This window comes from Odocoileus virginianus, chromosome 8 (genome assembly GCF_023699985.2).
Source record: "Odocoileus virginianus isolate 20LAN1187 ecotype Illinois chromosome 8, Ovbor_1.2, whole genome shotgun sequence".
Taxonomy (NCBI): domain Eukaryota; kingdom Metazoa; phylum Chordata; class Mammalia; order Artiodactyla; family Cervidae; genus Odocoileus; species Odocoileus virginianus.
In genome coordinates, this window is record NC_069681.1 from 10,273,625 (window position 1) to 10,295,865 (window position 22,241).

At 39.5% G+C, this 22,241-nt stretch overlaps 1 protein-coding gene and 1 long non-coding RNA gene across 2 annotated transcripts in view; one reads left to right on the plus strand and one right to left on the minus strand.

Moving 5' to 3' along the window:
• SUGT1 (SGT1 homolog, MIS12 kinetochore complex assembly cochaperone) overlaps nucleotides 1-12,199 on the minus strand; it is a 40,098-nt gene extending 27,899 nt beyond the window's left edge. The window contains exons 1-7 of the mRNA XM_020879773.2: nucleotides 12,073-12,199; nucleotides 11,913-11,970; nucleotides 5,543-5,633; nucleotides 4,828-4,897; nucleotides 3,749-3,819; nucleotides 984-1,037; nucleotides 590-606 (exon numbers count right to left, since the gene is read on the minus strand). Of these exons, the coding sequence (XP_020735432.2) occupies nucleotides 590-606; nucleotides 984-1,037; nucleotides 3,749-3,819; nucleotides 4,828-4,897; nucleotides 5,543-5,633; nucleotides 11,913-11,970; nucleotides 12,073-12,110 (399 nt within the window). The 5' untranslated portion in view covers nucleotides 12,111-12,199. The remainder of the gene's footprint in view (nucleotides 1-589; nucleotides 607-983; nucleotides 1,038-3,748; nucleotides 3,820-4,827; nucleotides 4,898-5,542; nucleotides 5,634-11,912; nucleotides 11,971-12,072) is intronic.
• Nucleotides 12,200-12,340: 141 nt separating this feature from the next.
• Nucleotides 12,341-15,552, plus strand: LOC139036270 (uncharacterized). Its single transcript, XR_011488968.1, has 2 exons — nucleotides 12,341-12,765; nucleotides 13,558-15,552. It is a non-coding gene; the product is annotated as an uncharacterized lncRNA (long non-coding RNA).
• The last annotated feature ends 6,689 nt before the right edge of the window (nucleotides 15,553-22,241 follow it).

A 22,241-nucleotide genomic window follows, 5' to 3' on the forward strand; every position in this document is an offset into this window, starting at 1 on the left:
TCAACATTTTAAAAAATTTTATGAGTTTCCATTTCAAAAATCATTTTTCTTCTAAAATAAAAGCAGCAAAAAAAAGAAAAATTTCAGAAGATATGTTCGGAAAAGATAACAGATAAAATGTCCAGTTCCAAGATTCAGCAATGCTCTAAACTGAAAATAACAGTAACATTTAAAAAACCATTTTCAGGAATGTAGTATTAACACTTCCAGGCTTAACAATGGCAAAACTGCCCTGGAAAAACCTATGGAGGAGTCCTTCCCCGGTGCCTTCCTGATATGGTCTGACCCTGGTTCATGGTCTCTGCAACAATCTACCTCGACCACTGAGAAACAAAGTGACTCATTTTAGCCAATTCAAACTTTCCTAACTATTATTAATAAATCTAAAGGACCTGCCCTGGGTCATTGGTGGCCTCTAACTTGTTCTTGAGGAAGAAGGGAAGAGACAGCATTTGGAGGAAGAAAATAAGGAAAACTGTCCTAGAGAGATATGGAACTGCCAGAAAGTGCACTTGGAGTACTGTCTCAAATATATTTAATAATAATATAATTAAGTAAAAACACAAAGGATTAAAAACTTTGGACTTACCACCTCAGGCTGTGATCCTATTAAAAACAAAAAAGAAACATTTTCAGATAACAGTACCTGCATAGACAAAATTACATACATGATTTCTAAGGCACAAATATATTATTAAGGAAACCAATTCTCCATGCATATCTAATGAGGGAAAGTGGTTTAATTTTACAGGCTGTAGTCACTTGAGACTCCTCAGTAATTTCTTACCACTGCAAAACGAAATCTGTTCAAATCTCCCTTTCAACATAAGGAACCAGGTAAAAAAATCAAAATACCTTTGGAAATCCCAATCTAATAGAACATGCACTACTTAAACTATAAGTTATAAAGTTCAAAACAAAAAAAAATGACAAACATTGACTTCTTTTTAAATTCAAAGACCATGGGAAATCTGCATACTTACCATTCTGAGCTTCTTGACACCTTTTAATCCAAGCAATGAAATCAGCATCTGCACCTAGAAAGAACAAACTATAACAACACTCATCTGCACAACCTAACATACTCACTCAACAAATACTGACTGCATACCTACTAGGTTACAAACACAGTTCTAGAAACTATGGATCTAACAGTAAGTTAGATGAAAACATGTCCTAATAGTGTGTAGCTATCCTTAATATTACAGCTATTAGTTAGGTTTAATATTTATTTTGTTCATCCTGAAGAATTTTGATTTTTAAAAAATCAACTTTAATCAGTCAACCTTATTGGTTCCAAGATACAGATATCTCCATTTGCCCTCACCCTTTCCTCTTAAAAGAGCTTCCTCTCACACAACAAAATCAGACCTGAATCAGATCCCTAATATGCTGTCAGTTGGGGGAGGAGGGGTCTGCAGACCTGGCAACGAGCAGCTGGGCTGAAGCCTCTGTCCACCTATTTGCTGTCTAATGCAGTTGCTTGTCCTGTCTACTATTTTTTCAGCAGCTTTACTTATGACCATGCCTTCAACACCAAGAAGCATCTTTATATTCTGCAGAGTCCTGTCGTATCTCTAAGTTCCATGACATCCATGACGCTACATACAGTGAATCATAGTTGACTGCATAGACAGCAATGCAAACATGTACATAAGCAAATTATTTCTGAAGACTCAGGGCAATGACAGTATGTAAACAAGTCATAGCATCTAATAAAATATAATGTTAAGAAAAATTATTAGAAGTGATCATAATAAAAGTTCACTAATTTAATCTAACTGCAGGTACCATTATTCTGAAAAACACAAAGTTTAAAATTTATTAAAATGAAATTTTCTAATTCATTAATTTACAGACAGAATTCAACTATACAGGCCTTAAAATACATACACATTTTAGAGGTGAACATTTATATAAAAATTCTAAGTGTGAAGAATTGATTATTCAAATCAATTAGTAAATAAGCTGATTCCTATCATACAAAGGGGAAAAAAGGTAATATGGAGTTAAAATTTTTTTACCCTAATAAAATGGAAGCTGAAGAGTTTAACCTAAGATTTTCCTAGAATTAGAAGATGAATTTGATTTTAAATTAAGTATCCTCAACAGAAATTTTACCAAAGAGCAGACATCCTCTTCTGAGGTTACCTCTGAAATAATTCTATGATAAAAGTCAACAGCATTATAATAAAGTGTCAAGGAAGGAACTTAAGGAGGGAACTTTCTGTTGCTCAAAAAAAGAAGAAACAGGGCTTAGAAATCTAAAGATGAAGTGACTCACGTCTCATCAGCCTTTTCAAGCATGTATCAAGGTGCCAAGAAAACTGGACTCTAGAACTTGCAAAGTGTATACATGCTGGCTTGGTAACTGAATAGCCATATTATTCACATACCATGCTTGGGATAACCAAGTTTGAGAGTAACTCCTACTGCCTAGATCTCTTCTTTCCTAATTTGCAGGTTCTGTTTGCAAAGTTGATCTTGTCACCCTTCTTAAGTAGGTAGACAGCAGAAAAGCAAATATTCAAAGTCATATATATTTTCGGAGAAGGCAATGGCACCCCACTCCAGTACTCTTGCCTGGAAAATCCCATGGACGGAGGAGCCTGGTAGGCTGCAGTCCATGGGGTCGCTAAGAGTCGGACACGACTGAGCGACTTCACTTTCACTTTTCACTTTCATGCATTGGAGAAGGAAATGGCAACCCACTCCAGTGTTCTTGCCTGGAGAATCCCAGGGACAGGGGAGTCTGGTGCGCTGCCATCTATGGGGTCGCACAGAGTCGGACATGACCCAAGCAACTTAGCAGCAGCCAGTATATATTTTAATGTATAAAGTATAATCACATACGACTTTTGTATGAGGGTTTTCAACCTCAGCACTACTGACATCTGGGACCAGATGCTTCTGTTGTGGGGACTGTCCTGTTCAGGATGTTGAGCAGCATCCCTCACGAGATGTCAATGGTATACCCCCTATCCACCAGTCAGGAGAGTCAAAAATCACTGCAGACACTCCAAACACCCCCCACAGAGGAAAATCATCCCCAGCTAGGAACTACTGCCTTAGAGAATTGTGGTTAACACGCTATCATAAGATGGAGATAAAAATAAGAGAACACAATTAAGACTATGTTGTCCATAATTATCTACGAGATTACTGACACCGTTTTGTATTTTGCAGATTTTTTTTGATACTTGGCTCTTATCAAGTTCTACATATTGTACATAGATATCCACACTGTTGGGATAATTTTCATCTATTTCTCTCAAAAAGACAGTATTAGAAACTCACAATACTCTCAAAGTTCCATGTTTCTTCGATACCCTATCATACTTTACCCAAACTTACACTTCACCTCTGAATAAAAACCTTTGTTCTAAGATTTCCTTATCTCTGCAATCTGAATAATAACTTAAATAGACTTCACAACGTGAGAGCAAGTTAAACTTACACTTGTCCATTAGGAAAAAATAAAAAGCCAGACCAGTACTGGGAGCACACCTACTGTTTAAATAGTTCTTTTGCTTCTAACGATAGTTTTTCTGGGATTTAAATGCTAAGAAAGGCCAATTTAATCAAGTTTTAAATAAACTCAAACTCTGCAATCAACACGAAATGTCATTAAGAGAGAAAAAAGTGTTTCTATAATTAACTTGAGATTATACTAACAAGATTCAGCTATGGTATTTAAGATACACAGGTATGATGGACTAGTTTACTAACATATAATTATAATACTTACTATTTAATTTCTGTCCGTCTGTAAAAGTTTCTAGAGCAGCAGCATAGTTTTTTTCATGGTATTCACATATCCTGCATATTAAAAACAACCATACACATGTAAGATCATGAAACACAGCTTTCTTTCTCTCAAAAAAAAAAAAAGTTTCTCTTTTTTAAAAGAATTGAAGCATGTTAACAAGCCAACAGATGTTCTGAAGTACTCAACTGTAGCATCCGTGTGTGTGTGTGTGTCAGTCGCTCAGTGGTGTCTGACTCTGTGACCCCATGAACTGCAGCCCGCCAGGCTCCTCTGACCATGGCAAGAATACTGGAGTGGGTTGCCATTTTCTTCTCCAGGGGATCTTCCTCACCTAGGGACTGAACCCAGGCTCCTGCATTGCAGGCAGATTCTTTATCATCGGAGTCACCAGGGTAACATCTAATTCCCATTAAAAATGTGGAACTCTTTTCAGAAGGAATTTCTTAACTGTACATACTTGCTTATTCCAAAATATAGTTACACTAAGGAATTAAAGAAGCTTCTGATTCTTAAAGATTAAAGTTACACTTATTAACAGAAACAAGCTGGGATATAAAGTACACAGACACAGAGTCATCTTGAAGTGTAGTCTGTACAGCTTAGGTGAGAAATAAGATGTTCTCTAGTCAGTTAAACACAGTAAATTTCAAATGATGACACAAAAAAGGGATTTGAAATCAGTTTCCTCTATACCCTGCAGTTATTTCAATCATCTCTATTTTAAACTATACACACACACAGTGTATCTCATTACATACTGCAGTTAATACAATAAAAGTATAAAATATACCAAAAATTGAATCCTATCTCAGCTATAAAATGTATAAACACAGGGTTTACTATTTACATAAAGTTTACAGGGAGAGTAGGTTCAGGATGAGGGGACCATGTATACCTATAACTGACTCATACTGATGTATGGCAAAAACCATCACAATATTGCAATTATCTTCCAACTAAAATGAATAATTTTTTTTTAAAAAGGGGAAAAAGCTTACAATTAATTCATTTAACCACATAATAGTCCAGACCCAACAAGAAGAGTAGTTACTGCCTACCCCTTTCTCAGCAGAGCAGTGGAACTATTTGGATTAAGTTCAAGGGATTTTTTTGTGTCAGCAACAGCATCTGCAGATGAAAAAGTGGGTTTTTTGGTCAGTTACTTATGGATCCTAAGAAATACTACACACAAAATTTGAATTAGTCTCAGATTTTTAAGTTTTCAAGCTGGTGAAATGGACAAATGACTTGAAAACAGGAAAAGCTAGTCTGAGATAAAATTACCCTCATACATTCCTATTGACCAAATCTTCAAGCTCTTCAGGAAATGAATAAAGCTCTGTATCACAAGTTCAGGTAATTCATTAACATCATTCATGTAGTTTGACTCACAGTATTTAATTTTTCCCTACTCAGATTATCCAGAATGATTAAAATTACAGAATATAGAATATATTATTTTCATAAAAAAAAGAAGAGAATTCATTCAAATGCTCTGTAAATTAGTAAATGTGATGCTATCTTTTGTTAGCACATCCAGGAACCAAAAATGAAATCTTACAAATTCTACACCCACTGCACAAAGAATGAACAACGGTAAAATTTAAATGAGTGACACGCAACATAATGCTTTCATATTTTGGCTACTTCACCGTGTATGAAAGATCAAGTTACAAGTCCTGGAAGATAACCTCTGTTTTATGTGATTCATTGTATCTTGGGCAAAGTGTGTAAGTTACTTATAGAGACAATATACTTTGTAAGGCAAGTTACCACTGTAATTTCCAAGAAGAATGTGACAATAAGCTCTTTGACAGTAATACTGTGCATCATCTGGTTTCTGCTCCAAAGCCTTAGTCAGCTCCTACAAATACAAACATGCTGAGTGTCAGTAAATGTTTTTTAAAAGTCACTGAATTCTAATTAAACATGATCTTTAATAAAATAACCTATTATCACAAGCTATTTGGAGGAAACATAACAGGGAAACAAGCTTGGAGCCTTTCTTTGCAAGAGGATCAATATCCCCCCCTTCTCCCCTTGAAAGCCCACAATCGAATGTAATATCTATGCAAAGCACTTAGCAGTTTCCAGCCTACAGTAGGAACTCAATAAATGGTAATTATTATCACCTGATTTATTCTGAAGAGTTTAGTTGATATACATTGACCATCACCGATTTTCTCCTTCTAATTTGGAGAAGATTCAAAGACCATGTAGAATTTAAGATCCCTAGAAATGTGAAGCTGCCCAATAATTTTTAAGAACTGAAAGTTAAATCTAGAGCTCAGGAGGTTAATGGAACCAATAAATACATAAGTAAGCTTACCTGGCCCTCTCCTATCCTCTTGTCAATGGCCTAAGAAATTACAACATTCTGTCAAAAGCCCAGCCAGATACAGTATCTCATAGGTGGCTACTATCAACCGATCAAGAATTAAAGAACAATTAAAACTTCTGCCACTCTGGGCAGTCATAGCATGTGTTAGCTGGAACAATAACAATGCAAGAAGAGAGCATGATTAGTGAGGCCAGGGACAAATGCAGGCAAACAGAGAGGCTTTGATTCAACAGCCATGATTCAACAGCCATTTACCCACACATCTAGGGATTCTGGTAGTTTTCTTAGTTAAGTAAAATTACTTCAATAGTCATACATGAGGCTCTGCTTAAACCCTGTAGGGTGATTCTCACAAACCAATGTGTATTATACTTGGTAATCATATACCTACAACCCAATATACCTAAAATCTAAAGCAATGTTTTACCATCTGAACTCCTATCACCCTGATTCAAGCAGTAATGAAAATTGGATCCTGTTACTAAATCTCTCTTCAAAACTCTCCAAGGCCTTACCAGGTGACTCAGAGCAAAGGCCCAAGTGCTCCAATGATCGGTTAAGGCCCTCCTTGACAGAACCCTCAGCTCTCTCTCTTATCTCATGTCTTTAAAACTCTTTCCCTTGTTCCACAATGGGCTCCTCCTTGTTCCTCAAACACCTCCGGACCCTCCACCCCCTCACTACAGTGTGTGGTGAAAATCCATTCCCTCACATCCTGGTCAGTGACTGTGCCAGAGACAAGATTCAAGTCCAAGTCTATCTGACTCCAAATCAAATTTTAACCACTATGCACTGCCTCCTGGTAAAATTACTTTACTCCAAGTTTCTTTCACACACCATCTAACATCTGTACTAACTCAACGCTTCCTAATGAAATACTTAAGCTAAAAACACCTTCTTGCACTAAAATTTCAAACAATTTGGAAAACAGCTGATGGCTTATGTAACTACTCCCTAAACCAAATTTCTAACCTCTCCTCACCAAGAACAGGCATACTATAGGTCAAAAAGGCTGTCATATTATAACGACATCTGGTTCATCAATTCAAAAAGTATTTTTAAACATATATTTTGGAACAAACAACAGGCCAGACACTAGAGGTTGACAGATGCATAAAATATTCCTTTTCTTAAGGAGTCAGGTATAAACTTATGAATTCTGAACAACCCACTTGCAAATGACCTTTAAAAACACAAACCAATTGTTGGATAAGAAGAACCAACTAGGGTGATTAGGTTAAATAAGCAACTGACTTACTTTGGTGTTAGTAAAAAAAGTTACCCCAAATCACCCAACACAAACAGAACTTTATAACACACCAACTTGTATTTCATGAATAAAATACAACAATAAATTTTTATTTTGAATAAGGAATATAAAATATAACAAAGCCAAAAAAGGTTAAGTTAAAATAATTGTGCTGTCTGAACTACCTCTGATTTGGGGCATGTTTTCAGTGTTGTTACTGTTCCTGTGACAACAGCTGCTAGTCACTGGCTGCTGACTGAAGGGAGGGATTGCAAAAAGGACTTCGGTGCTGACACTTGAATCACAGCAGCAAAAAGGCTATTTAATGCAGACTTACATGAAACATATCCAAAGATACCGTATTTCTCACGAGTTGCTATAGTTGAGCAATTTATAGTTCTCAAAAGTAATGAAATCTATTAAAGTGTAAAATATAATTACACTGAAATCTCTACCAAGATAATGGTAAAGAAAGTTAAGTACCCTGATAACACAGAACTACAGGGGGGAAACTACCTTTTAAGAAATTAACATTGTTAAAAAAAAAAGAAGGAATTAACATTGTTTAAGATTTGGATCTTGGAAAACTAACTTCCAAATCTTTAGAGCTTTAGGCTCTTTTAAAATGCTAACCAGAAAGGTAACTTACTAAGATTAAAAGCAAAAGCAGACTGACCGAATGTCTAAAGGCCTTTAGCTCTAGGTGTCTCATGCTATCTCCACTTTCTACTTTCTTCCAGTCACAGCTAATCCCCAATCATGGATAAACAAGAACACCAAGCCTTCTCCCTCCCTAAAAAGCAGTGCTGGAAAAACATCACATAATCATGTAGAACTGGTATGTTTTATTCCAACCTGCTATGCCCTCAACAAAGCTATCTGTGGTCAGCTACTTCAAAGTCAGCTCACAAACATTTAATTATATCATACACCTCAATCCTACCCACTCCTCCAGAGGACCAGCTTCATGCCCTGAACCCAAACTCGACAGCCTAAGTAAGTTCATCTCTTTAGCCTCAGCTTCCTGGTTAGTAAAATGCACTGCACAGCTGTTCCAAGAATTACAGCAGGAATCATTTAATACATCTGAGTGCCTACCACATCGCAGACACTACACTTAGAACACAGTGGTAACCAGATACACGAAACCGCAGCTCCCCTGAAGCTTACGCTGGGGCCTCATTCAGATAAAGTAGTCAGAAAAGACAGCTTCCTTGAGAAGGTGACATTTCAGATGAAATCTAAAGTGATGGGCATTTCCAACAAAACAATAAATAGTTTATAGAGAGGACATTCTAAGCAAAAGAACTGCTGCAAGTCCAAAGGCCCTGCATGAGGCCTGAGTCCGACACACCTGAGTAACAGAAAGAGAGCAAGTGGGGTGAGAACTTAAGAGAGCAAAGCCTCTCCAAGATGCCTACCTCAAGGGCCTCACTCTTGGACCTTACATTACTTGTCATTATAATCATCCTTTCCAGTGGTCCCAGTCAGTCCCATTTTACAGACAGGAAGTCTGATCAAGAAGACAGCCGGAACTTTCCTGAGACCAAGATATGGTAGACTCAAGCAGTCTGATTCCAGAGCCAATGCTGTTATGCACCACTCATATTGGGACTCAAAAGATCCTTATAATCCACATAAACGTTTTCTCTCTCTGCTGAATTGAGACTTCCTCTACAAAGATTTTTTACTTCCCCAGTTGGCCTCTATTCTGCTGTAGCTTATACACCACTCCACTAGAGCATTTATCTTATATTCTAATGACCTGTTGACTTAACTCACTCTCTCTTCTAGACTACAAACTCCTTCACTACAGTATTTTCATCTTTAGATTGCTGGCTCCCAGTACAGCCTTCTACACTAATATACATTGTTTGTTTAATGAAACATGTAATCAGCTTGATACACTTTCTCTTTATTCTTAATAGGATGGTGTTATATAAAAATGTGACACTTTAACTGCTAAAATATCTAGTGACCTTAATTTCAAAACAATTACTTTAAACCAGCCCTTGGGAAAAGCGAGGGGGAAACTGACTCTTCTCATCAAGGTTCCGGCCCTACTCATTATTACCAATTATCGAGGAATTAACATTCACCTGTTTAACCCAGAGAGAAGATCGTCTCAAGATTTAAAAAGGACATTTCCTCTTAACACAGGCTGGTTCTTACCATGACCATCCTCCGCAGTCTGGGTTTCTGACTCAGGTCCGTGGCAGGTCCTGAGAATTCACATTTCTAACAAATTCCCAGGTGATGCTCCTGCGGAGGGTCTGGGATAACACTTTTGGAAACCACCACAGCACTAGACTAAGAGCAGGAAACTCCGGGTCCTCAGGCCCCTATTCTGCCTCTACCTGGCTGTACACATCTCTGTGACGGATCACCTGGATTTCCTTGGGTCTGTTTCCTTCTGTAAAAAGGAAGGGTAAGGCGTACTGGCCTATAGAAGCCGTAAGTACATTCAGAAAATCTGCAGTGGGGAATTCCCTGGCAGTCCTCACATCCACTGCAGCAGGGATGGGTTCCATTCCTGCCTGGGGAACTAAGATGCCACATCACGTAGTGCCCCTCCGCCAAAAAAAGAAAAAAAAAAAGAGGAAAGAAAAAGAAAATGTGAGGGAGGGGACATCCAAGAATTTGCATTTCTAAGGAATTTCTAAGTGATGCGAACGCTGCTGGTCCAAGAACCACACTTTAAGGACAAATGTACTAAAGCTAACCACACCTACACTATGCAATTTCACTCCCAGAAAGAAAAAAAAAAATTGCACTCTCGAAAGTAGTGCAGGTATGTTCAGCAAAATACATGTATAAGAAAATCCACAGTGGTTTATTCATATTAACTAGAAATATCCCAAATGTCCACTGTTAAACAGCGCTATATTAATACAGTGGAATACTACACAGCAATGAAAAAGAATTATCGTTCCCACAAACTTATGGATGTACCTCACATAAAGTTTAAAGCAAGATAGAGTAGCTACACTCAACTAAGTATGATGCTGTTTGATACCGTATGACACTGTTTGTATGAAGTCCAAGGAAAACTAACTGATGGTGATGTAGTTCAGAACAGATGGGTAAGAGGAATTATTGGCTGGGAAGAAACTTTAGATTTGTGTTACATACCACACATCAATACATAATTTTATAAGAAAAATAAGTCAGATGTAAAATGACAATCCATTATATTAATATTTTTTAATAGCAACTATTATATAAACTAGATTTCCAAAGGAGGCACAGGGCCTAAGGGGACCATACAAATGTAGACTCTGAAAACAGCTGAAATAAGGAACTGTAGAGAAAAATTCTCAGTGCCTCTGGTAACATTATTCTAACAGTGACCTCAGAAGAATCACTAGGAAAAAATACCAGCACAGGAGTAATCAACCGCTTCATTTTAAGGTCTTCATATCCCAACCCCCCCAAAACATAGTCCAAGCTACAGACAAAAGGCACCAATGGATTAGGCCTTGGCTTCCTCTCCCCCTCCTCTCTCACTCCTTGCATCCCACCCTAACCAAACGGGCTTTCTCGCTGCTCCCTGGGCAGGCCAACTTCACTCCCACTTCAGGATCTTGACACTGGCTCCTCTTCCTGCCTGAAATAATCCTTCCGCAGAGCTTCCAAGCTCGCTCCCTTGTGCCTCTCCTCAAATGTCACCTCCTCTGCTAACCATGAGTCAATTTCTTTCAGAAGTCACAGCCAAGAGAAAGATTCTCTTGCCTCAAATTCCTAACCTTACATATGTTAGATGAGAAGAGCAAAACAAAGTCTCCTCTCTTTTTAAGCTTCAAAACAAGAAACCCCTGGCTAATTTTAAGACCCACCTGCCTCACGTATTCTTAGCTTGGGCTCTCTGATTTACTTCAAATTATTACTTAACTCACTCTTTTGGTTTCCTTTACAGCTTTACAGTCTTTCACTGAACACAAAGTGCTTTATAAGTCATTTAACTGTATAAATTAATACTTTAATCCATAGCAACCAGTGCCTTCCACACAGCAGCCCCTCCCCCCGCCAAGAAACTGTTTTGAGAAACGAAACAAATGAGTGAGTAATGAAGAGAAACAAGGACGCCTGGAAATTTTCAGGCACACAAGGGGAAAAGGTTTCTGTCCTAGTGGTGTGAGTTCAGACAGGCCCTCAGGACACAACCGGGTACATAAAAATAATCAAGGATGATCGCCAAACGAAAATCCGAATGAACAAACATCGAGCCGAGATTTCACTTTTTGTTCTAGTCACAAATGCCATTAAAAAAAAAAAAAAAAAACACAAGTCCCTTGAGGCCCACGATGCAGGATCCCTAAGACAGAAGAAGGTTACGCTAAGAAGCTCCAAGGATGCATAAAGGGACCAGGGGTGGGAAAGGGACCCGACGAAGGATCCAACGTAACCAGGCCGCCGCGGGGAAGAAAAAGGAGGGGCGGAGGCTGTCAACATCGGGGCTGACCCGCACAAGAAGCAGCGGCCCCGACCCCCGGAAGACAAGAGCCGGGAGGAACCCGACGCGGCCGCCTGCCCCGGGGCACAGGCTGTCTCACCTCTAACGCCGCCTGGGGGTCCTGCTCGATGAGGGCATCTGAGAAGCTCCGGAACAACCTGCCAGGAAAAGAAGGGCTTCAAGCAAGGCTCACGAACCAAAGAAAGGGGCGGGGGGGGGGGGGAATGCCAATTACACCAAAGAGAAGGAAAAACGCGCACCTCGCGGCAGCCGCAGGACCCGCCGCCGCCGCCGCCATCTCTAATCGTCACGGTTCCCGCTGCCGGAGCTGCTCTTCCAGGGGTTACCAGCGCTGCCGCCGCCGCCGCCGCCCTAGGGGGAAACTTCTGGAGAATCACCCACCGAGCTTCCGTCCTAAGTAGCCAACGAGCAGCCGCGCAGCGTGCTGAGGGGAGGGGGGGAGGGGAGGCGAAATGCGGGCGCGGGGCGGGCTGGGACCGTGGAGGACCGACTCTCCGGACCCCGCCCCCCCGGCTGCTGACCTGCTTCGCAGGCCCCGCCCCACCGCAGCCATGGTTACGGAGGCCGCGGCGGGCCACGCGCGCCCTCCGTCCTAGTGCGCGCGCACACTACCCGAGAGCCTCCGGGCGCGGTAACTCAGTAGGACCCTTGTACCGTACAGTTAGCCCTCGGGAACGTGTGGCGTTTGGGAGACGTTTGTACGTCTGTCAGTAACGCACGGCACATTGAGCTCCCTTTTCCCCTACGGCTCTCATCATGGCTCCCCAGAGGCAGCCAAGACTTTCGCGACCCGTGACGCTCTCGGCTACGTGTTCTTTTCCGGGAGCCACTTCCGGAGGGCGGCCCGTTGACCCCGGGATCCTGGCGCCGGGAGACCTGAGGCCCATAAGCTCGCCGGGAGTCGCTCTTCCGTCGCAGTAGCTAGACTGGAGGTACGCCTTTTTGGTTCCGGTTCGGGCGGACCGCTTGGTTCCCCAGAACTTCACAGGCCGAGACTTTCTCCCCACTTGGCTTCCCAGATACAAGAAAAACGTGTTCCATCCGAACGCGCTGAAGGGAGAAAGGGAACCTGAAGTTTGTCCCAGTACCGCTCTACTTTCCACTCAGCGGGCGGCCCTCCTCTCTCAGTACCCCTCGACCTATGCAATTCCAATGGAAGAAACTTAGAGCTAATTCCACCAAGGCGGCAGCCGGGGAGCAGGAAGGCGTGGGAGTGAGCCGCCCATTAGTAGAGACGAACAAGGAGCTGAACTGGAGTGTCTGCTCCATCCGAAATCTAAACTTAAAGTCCGGGGATTCAGTGGTGTTAACACCCTCCAATTTTGTTCTAAAGGCTAAAAATGAAAGGGCAGTAGTCATTGATATGATAGCAAGAAGGGACACAACTGAATATAATGTATACGGATGGAGTCCTCACAGGTTGTAACTGAGCCTCAGTCTGGCAAGAAGACTTAGTGAAGGAAAGGGAAAAAGCAGTTTAGACTGAATAGGACGCGTGTTAGAAAGTGATGATGTGAACTCAAATTGTAGAGCCAAAATTCAAGCTAGAAGCAGACTGGGTGGAGAGGTAGGTACATGCTAGGTCATAAGGACTAGGTGTACTCCGCTGAGAAGTTTGAATGGAATTCACTTAAAGATGCTAAACCGTATAGGATTTTCACCTGAAAAGGGCATTGACGTTTAAATTTGCATTTTTGTTTGTTGTTCTGTCTGTACTGTGGAAGACACAAAGACTGGACAACAATAGAAGAAGGATTGAAGGGAACAGAACAGTTGTTGGGAGACAACCGCTCTACTACAGGCCAATGTGTGCTCACTGCTCGGCGGCGTTTGACTGTTTATGTCGCCAGGGACTGTGGACGTCCAGGCTCCTCTGTCCATGAGATTTCCCAGGCAAGGATACTGGAGTGGGTTGTCACTTCCTTCTCCAAAGGATCTTCCCCACCCAGGGATCGAACCCAGGGCTCCTACATTGGGAGGTGGATTCTTTACCCCTGAACCAAAGTGTCTCTTAAATAGGTCACTGATTGTAGGGGATGGTGAGAATTACAGAAATAATTGAAGTAAAACTGTCTGGATTTGCTGATTTTTCTCTTGTGATCAATACTCTTTGTATTGATCAGCAGGCTTTGCCTGCTTCAAAACCATTAAATTAGTCACCTGTGTTTTCTTAAATGCTTTACATTTTTATCTTTCACAGCCAGACTTATTCATGTTTATAAAAGGTGGGAAGTCAGGATCGAGATTCCTCCTTCCCCCACCCCTATGGATATCCAATTGACCCAGACCTATTTACTGAAAAGACTATCATTTGCTCTTTCCCCCAGTAAATAATTATGGCACAGTTGTAAAAAGTAGATAACCAGATATACAAGGGTCTATTTCCAGGTTCTCATTTCATTGGTCTGCCTAAACGTGTTCCACACTATCTTAATTAATGTAGCTTTATAAGTCTTAAGGAGCCCTGTAACTTTTTCAGTATTGCCATGGTACTCTTGGCTAGTCAAAATCCTTTGTATTCACATTATTTTATACATTTTATAAAACTTATTTCCATTTGTTTATAAATTTTAGAATGAACCTGTCAATTTCCAAAAAACAGTTATAAAAACTCTACTAGGATTTTAACTGGGCTTACATTGGATCTATAGGTCAGTTTATTTGGGGAAAACTGACATCCTAGTATTTCTTTTAATTGAAATATAGTTAATTATGGCGTCATGTTACTTTTTTTGTACACGGGTGATTCAGATAGATAGCTATTCCTTTTCATATTTTTTCCATTATAGTTGAGTACAAGGTATTGAATACAGTACCCTGTGCTACACAAGCAGTTTGCTTTATATATATAGTAGTTTGGATCTGCTAATTTTTCCCTCCTCCACTTTCCTCTTTGGTAACCATAAGTTTGTTTTCCATGTCTGTCGTGTCTGCTTTTTAAATAAGGTCATTTGTATCATATATTAGATTCCACATATAAGTTATACCATATGATATTTGTCTTTGCTTGACTTCACTTAATACGGTAATCTATGTAGATCTGTCCATTTTGCCACACACAAAAAAATGGCATTATTTCATTCTCTTTTATGGCTGAGTAGCATTCTATTGTATATCTATATACCACATCTTCTTTATCTATTGATCTGTCAATGGACATTTTGGTTGCCTCCATTTTTTTTTCTGACATCTTTGTATTTCCTCCAATCCATGAATGTAATATACATCTCCATTTATTTAAGTAGTCTTTAAGTTCTCTTGGCAGTGTTTTGTAGATTACAGTGGAGATGTCTTACATATCTTTCATTAGATTTATTCGTGGGTATTTATGTTTTTTATGCTTTTTAAATGGCATTTTAAGTTTTTAATATTCTACTTGTTTGTTGCTAGTATTTGTTGAAACACTGCTGATTTTTACATATTGACCTTATAGTCAACAATCTTGCTAAGTTCATTTATTATTTCTTATATATAATTTCCCTTATTATATAATATTTTGTAGATTCTTTTAGAATTTGTTATTTCACTGTCTTGTCATCTGTGAATAGATGGGTAAACGTCCTCCTGTGCAGTCATTATACCTTTTATTTTTCTTGCTGGTTGTCACTGGTTTGGATGTCTACTATAGTGCTAAATAGAAGTAGTGATGATGGACTTCCTGTCCTGGTTGTAACACTTAGGAAGAAAGCATTCAATATTAAATGATTTTTCTGCCTTTATTGAAATGTCCATGTGTATTTTTCTTTAGTATGTTAGTGTTAATTAGTTTGGTTGGTTTTCAGATGTTCTCTAAATGGCCAATGTGCATATGCAAAGAAGTTCTACCTCAATAGCTGTATCAAGGGACAGTAAAATAATTTGGTACTAAACACTCCTATCAAAATGGCTTAAATTAAAAGGAGTTCCAGTGCCAAGCACTGACAAGGATATGGAGCACCTATAACTTTCATATATTGCTAGTAAGAGTGTAAATTGGTATTGCTACTTTAGAAAACTTTGACACTATCTACTAAAGCTAGTCATATATATACCATCCTGCCCAAGAATTCTACCAGTAGTCATATGCCCAAGAGAAAAGAATACTTACGTTCATGTACAAAAATACTGATTGTAGCATTACCAACAAAAGCTGGAAATAATCTAAATGTTCTTTCACAAAAGAAAAATACTACAGAGCAAAGACTAAGAATAAATTATCAGTACACGCAACAATATGGATGAACCTCACACACATAATATTGAGTTAAAGAAGCCAGACAGAGTACATCCTGGTTGAGTCCCATTTTTATGAAGAGAAGAAACATTGTGAGGGATGTCAGAGAATGATCTCCTGGGAAGGGCCATGAGAATGACTTCTTTTTGATGTGGGAAATGTTATATATCTTAACTAGGGTGATAATTACATTAATGATGCAGGAGACCCAGGTTCAATCCCTGGGTCAGGAAGATCCCCTGCAGAAGGGAATGGCTATCTACTCCAGTATTCTTGCCTGGAGAATTTTATGGATAGAGGACCCTGGTAGGCCACAGTCTATAGGGTTGCAAAGAGTCAGACACAACTGAGTGACTTTCATTCAGGTGTCAAATTTTTCGAGTTACACATTTGTGGCAGAAAGTGAAGAAGAACTAAAGAGCCTCTTGATGAAAGTGAAAGAGGAGAGTGAAAAAGTTGGCTTAAAGCTCAACATTCAGAAAACTAAGATCATGACATCTGGTCCCATCACTTCATGGCAAATAGATGGGGAAACAGTGGAAACAGTGGCTGAGTTTATTTTGGGGGGCTCCAAAATCACTGCAGATGGTGACTGCAGCCATGAAATTAAAAGATGCTTACTCCTTATGAAGGAAGATTGTGACCAACCTAGATAGCATATTAAAAAGCAGAGACATTACTTTGCCAACAAAGGTCCATCTAGTCAAGGCTATGGTTTTTCTAGTAGTCATGTATGGATGTGAGAGTTGGACTGTGAAGAAAGCTGAGCACAGAAGAATTGATGCTTTTGAACTGTGGTATTGGAGAAGACTCTTGAGAGTCCCTTGGTCTACAAGGAGATCCAACCAGTCCATCCTAAAGGAAATCAATCCTGGGTGTTCACTGGAAGGACTGATGTTGAAGCTGAGACTGCAATATTTTGGCCACCTGATGTGAAGAGCTGACTCATTGGAAAAGACCCTGATATTGGGAAAGATTGAGGACAGGAGGAGAAGGGGATGACAGAGGATGAGATGGTTGGATGGCATGACTGACTCAATGGACATGAGTTTGGGTAAACTCTGGGAGTTGGTGATGGACAGGGAGGCCTGGTGTGCTGCGGTTCATGGGGTCGCAAAGAGTCGGACTCGACTGAGCAACTGAACTGAACTGAACACATTTAAGATTTGTGCACGTTATGCTTCAGTGAAATAGAAAAGACAAAAACAAAATCAGCAATGAACAATCCATTTGAAATTTTAACAATGATATTTGCAATAGCATTAACTATTAAATACTGAAAATTAAACCTGACAAAGATGTGCAAAACATATACATTGAGAATTACAAAATGTTGCTGAGAGATATCAAAGAACACAAACAAATGGAGAAATATGAATGTGAGACTCAGTATTAAAATGTCAGGTCTTCCCAATTTGATCGATTGATTCAACCTGATCTCAGTCAAAATCTCAAAGACTTTTTCCATTTTGTAAGTTGACAAACTGATTCTGAAATTCAAATGGAGATGTAAAAGACTCAGAATGGCCAAATAACAGGGTTGGAGAACTAACACTAGCTGATTTCAATACATCCACTTTGTGTATTGGTACAAAGACAGACAGATCAATAGGAAAGAAAAGAGAGTCCCTAAGTAGACTCATATGAATATATACAACTGATTTGCAACAAAGGTCCAAAGATAATTCAGGGCAGAAAAGATAGTCAAATAAGTTAGTCTTCTGGGACTTTTCAATTGAAAAGGATGATCTTTTCAACAAATTTGATAGAAAAAGGAAAAAAAGTGAACTTCAATTCATACCTTGCATCATCTACAAAAACTAACAAAATGTATTATGGACCTAAATGTTGAAACTGTAAAACATGTTAAAACATTTCTGTGTCCTTGGGTTAAACAACAATTTCTTAAATACAACACCAAAAGCATGATCCATAAAAGAAGTTGATATGAGACTTTACCAAAATTTAAAAGTTTCTGTACTTCGAAGATACTTGCAAGTCATATATCTGATGAAGAGCTTGTATTCAGAATAGATTTTCAAAACTCAGTGATAAGAAAACAACAGAATTTTTAAATGGGCAAGAAAACTGACCAACCAAGTCATCAAAGAAGATACATAGATACCAAATAAGTTGATGAAAATTGCTCAAAATTATTAGTCATTAGAGAAATATAAATCAAAACCACAATGAGATATAACTACACACCCATTAAAAAGGCAAAAATATAAAAGACCATGTAGAAGAAAATGTAGAGCAACTGAAAGCCTCATATACTGCTGGTAGGAATGTAAGATGGTACAACCATCATATGATATAGACAGGCCACTCCTAGATGCTTGTCTAAAAGATATGAAAATACATATCCACTGTAAAGATTTGTACAGGAATATTCATTCCAGCTTTAATGATAATAGCTGAAAACCAGAAACAACCCAAACGTCCATTTACAGATGAACGGATACACTGCAGTATATCCATGTAATATAGAATAAAATACTCAGCAATAAAAGAAATAATATGCTGATACAGACTACAACATCCATGAACCTGAAAATAATTATGCTAAGTGAAACAAGCCAGACCAAAAAAAACTCATACTATATGATTCTATTTACATAAAATCCTAGAAAATGCAAACTAATCTACAGAGACAGCAGATCAGCAGGAAGGGATTGGTTACAAACGGGCACAAGAAAATTTTAGAGTAGTGTTCACTGAACATAAGTAGTTTCACTACTCGATTAGTGATGATTTCATGAGTTTATACTCTATTTAAATATGTGCCATTTATTGTATGTAAATTATAGCTCAAAAACTATAAAACAAGTTTGGAGCTACAGGTAAGAACAGTCATAGGCACATAGATGGTGGTTAGCAGCTTGAGAACATAAACATGAAAATAGATAAGAACATGTAGCTTAGTCATGTATTTAATAAATACTGAGTACCTACTATTTGGAGATACTATGCTAGAGACCAGGTGGGTACTAAAATGACTACAGTCTTGACTTTTTATAATGTAGTGTTGAAATCATACATAATCACCAGTCAACTATTATAGTATAATCTGCCCGTGAGAGAAATTAAAGGGCTCTCTCGGAATTCTCTGGTGGCCCAGTGGTTAGGACTCCATGCTTCCCTGTTGGGGGCCTGGATTCAATCCCTGGTTGGGGAAATAAGATCCCTCAAACTGCATTGTGTGGCTAAAATTATATTTTAACAATGAAAAATAAAGGGCTCTATGACAGTAACGGGGAATTTTGAAGAACTCAGAGAAAGCGCTCAGAGGAAGTAACATCTAAGCTGAGGCCTGAAGAACAGACGGGTGTTGGCAGAATAGAATGAGAGCAACTGTACCAAGCGGGTGACGCAGGTGCAGACGCCCAGAGAGGAAAGGGAGCACTCAAGAGTGGAGAGCTACAGCCCCTTCAGACCCTCCGATTTCGTGTTCTGATTCTCTGTTTTCCCTAAATTAAGTCCCCCTCACCCATCCAATCACCAAGCTGTGTATCCCACAGAAATCTGGGTCTGCCATGATAGAGGGTATCAGCCATTCTTTGGGGTAGCCAATCACACAAATTGGTAGTTAACACAAGGAGTCAAGAAAGGACTTGCTCATTCTCTCCAGATGAAGCAGCGCTTGTTCCAAGATCAGATTTCTGAAGCCGTAGAGACAGTGGTACAGAGTTCAGTGTTCGGGTGCTTTGCCAACAGTGGCTGCAGGCAGCCCAGTTGTGCAGTACAGTTTTCTGATTGGTTCTTAGCTGTGTGGCTCAGTTTGACCCCGATTCTCCAGTCTTTCTATTGTGACCTGCACAATATTCTTCTAATAAAGTTTATTTTATGCTGAAAACCACAATCCATCTCTGTTGCTAAAGACCAGGAACCTAAACTGACAGTTTGGTGTTCAGAAGTGTGATGCTACAGAACAGATTCTGGTATGTATAACAAGGCAGATGAAAGAGGCAGGATGGGGGACACGGAAGACACAACACACAAGGGGAAAGGGTGACCCTGAGATAGGACATCAAGCTTACACCATCAAGAAATGTATCTAAAGCTGAGAAGGCTTGGAAAGAGATTTCTCCCCAGTGCTCATACTAGGTGGGCTGTGGAGAAGAAATCCGGGAGCCACAGCTGATCTGAAAAAGAGGACTGCACCACCTCAAGAGATCCCAGTCATGAAACTGGGTCAAGTAACCGGATGAGACTTCGGCTGATCTCACAGCTGCAGGAAACATGAGAGAAAGTATGTTTCCTGTAGGTGTGAGCATTTTTGGAAGTACATATATGGGCTCTATCATTCCTCCCTTATTCCTTGCTGTGGAGCCCACTTTTGCTTGACTGCCTATCTCCCCAACACATTGACTAAATCATCCATGGTAATCCTGCATCCTTGGCCAGCCATGGTCAGCCTTAGGAAGGAGTATATGAGCAATCTAGTTCTGAAAAAATGGCTGCTCAGGTGCTCTGGGAAGGTTTCCTTACTGATAAACAGAAACACAGAGGAACTACTGTAGATATCTTGCATCCATGGCAGGAGCCATTCTGAAAGCAAAACCAAAATACTGAGGATGGTAAAGCAGAAAGAGGGAAGGAAAGCCGGTTGCTCAGGATCACTACTGTGCTCCTGAATTAGCCAACTTGGAAACCTCCTAACTAGTTTTGTATTGTTTAATAATTTTGAATAGGGTTTTTTGTTCCTTGCAATTGAAAGCATCCCAACCTACCTGACGGTATGATTTGGAGAGTAAAAGTTGAAGATACTGCTAGTGGGATCCAGAAGAGCTGAGACCAATGGGGTAAAAAAAAAAAAAAAGGTGAGACCATGCAGGCCCTCAACTCCACCTGAGGACTATAAGGAACCACTGAATGGCTAAGTATAATTAAATATATATCTATTTCTATCTATCTATTAATATGTTCACCTGTTGCACTGGAGAAGAATGCATTGAAGGGGGACAAGGTGAAGACACAGAGAAGGAGAACAGTGACCTTTAGATAAAACTGGGGAGAACTCCGGCCTTTGAGTTTCTGGAGCAGCCCAAGAGCAGCACTAAGAAATGATTATAAAGGTAAGAAGAGGACAGGAAAGAGTCAGGCACAAAAGTAAAGGCAATAGAGACTTGAAGAAACAATGAATTTTAAAAGGTTATCAAATACTGGAAAGGTCAAAAAAGAGAATTTGGCAATATGGAAATTGATGGCTATTTAGTGACCTTTGCAACAGTAATTTCAGGGTAATAGGGCAAATGAACTACTACAGAGGGTTAAGAATGAATGGACTAAATGTCCATCAACATATGAAGGGATAAAGAAGATGGGGTACATATATACAATGGAATATTAGCCATCAAAAAGAATGAAATAATGCCATTTGCAACAACATGGATGGACTGAAAGATTGCCATAGTAACCAAAGTCAGTCAAAAAGAGAAAGACAAGTACCTTATCATATCGCTTGTATGTCAAATCTAAAATATGGTAGAAATCAACATCTACAGAACAAAATCAGACTCACAGAAGACAGACTAGTGGTTACCAAGGGGGAGGGGAGTAGGGGAGGAGAGGAGTGGCAGTCTGGGATTAACAGAGGCAAGCTACCCATTATAGGATGGATAAACGACCAGCTCGCAACGTACAGCATAGGGAAGTATTTTCAATATTCTGTGACACAGCACAATGGAAAAGAATAGAAGAAAGCATACACACACACACACACACACACACACACACACATATACACTTTGATCACCCATCTCCCCAATACACACATATATATACTAGGTTTGATGAAGAATGGAGAGTTGTAGAAAAACAGTGGAACAGAAGGGTATAAACTAAGGGTAGTAAATAAGAAAACGAGTGAGGCCTGCTCCTTCACATTTTTCTCTGCTTCCATCTTCAGAGATAAGAATGCTCCTTTCAAAACCATATTTCAGAAAAATATTAAGTGACATGAAGAAATGAATACATGGAAGTTACTACTAGGTATAGAGGTATTGGATTAAGATTTTCATTTTCTTACATTTTTCTGTTTCTATGTTTTCTGAGTTTAACAATTAGCTGATCTAATTTCTAACTAGAAAACTTGTTTTTTTAAGTGTGTTTAATATTATTGCTGGGAATATTTTATTTTCTAATTTTTGGGGCCTGGTAATCCATGGTGTCATGTCTGGAAACTGCCATTTG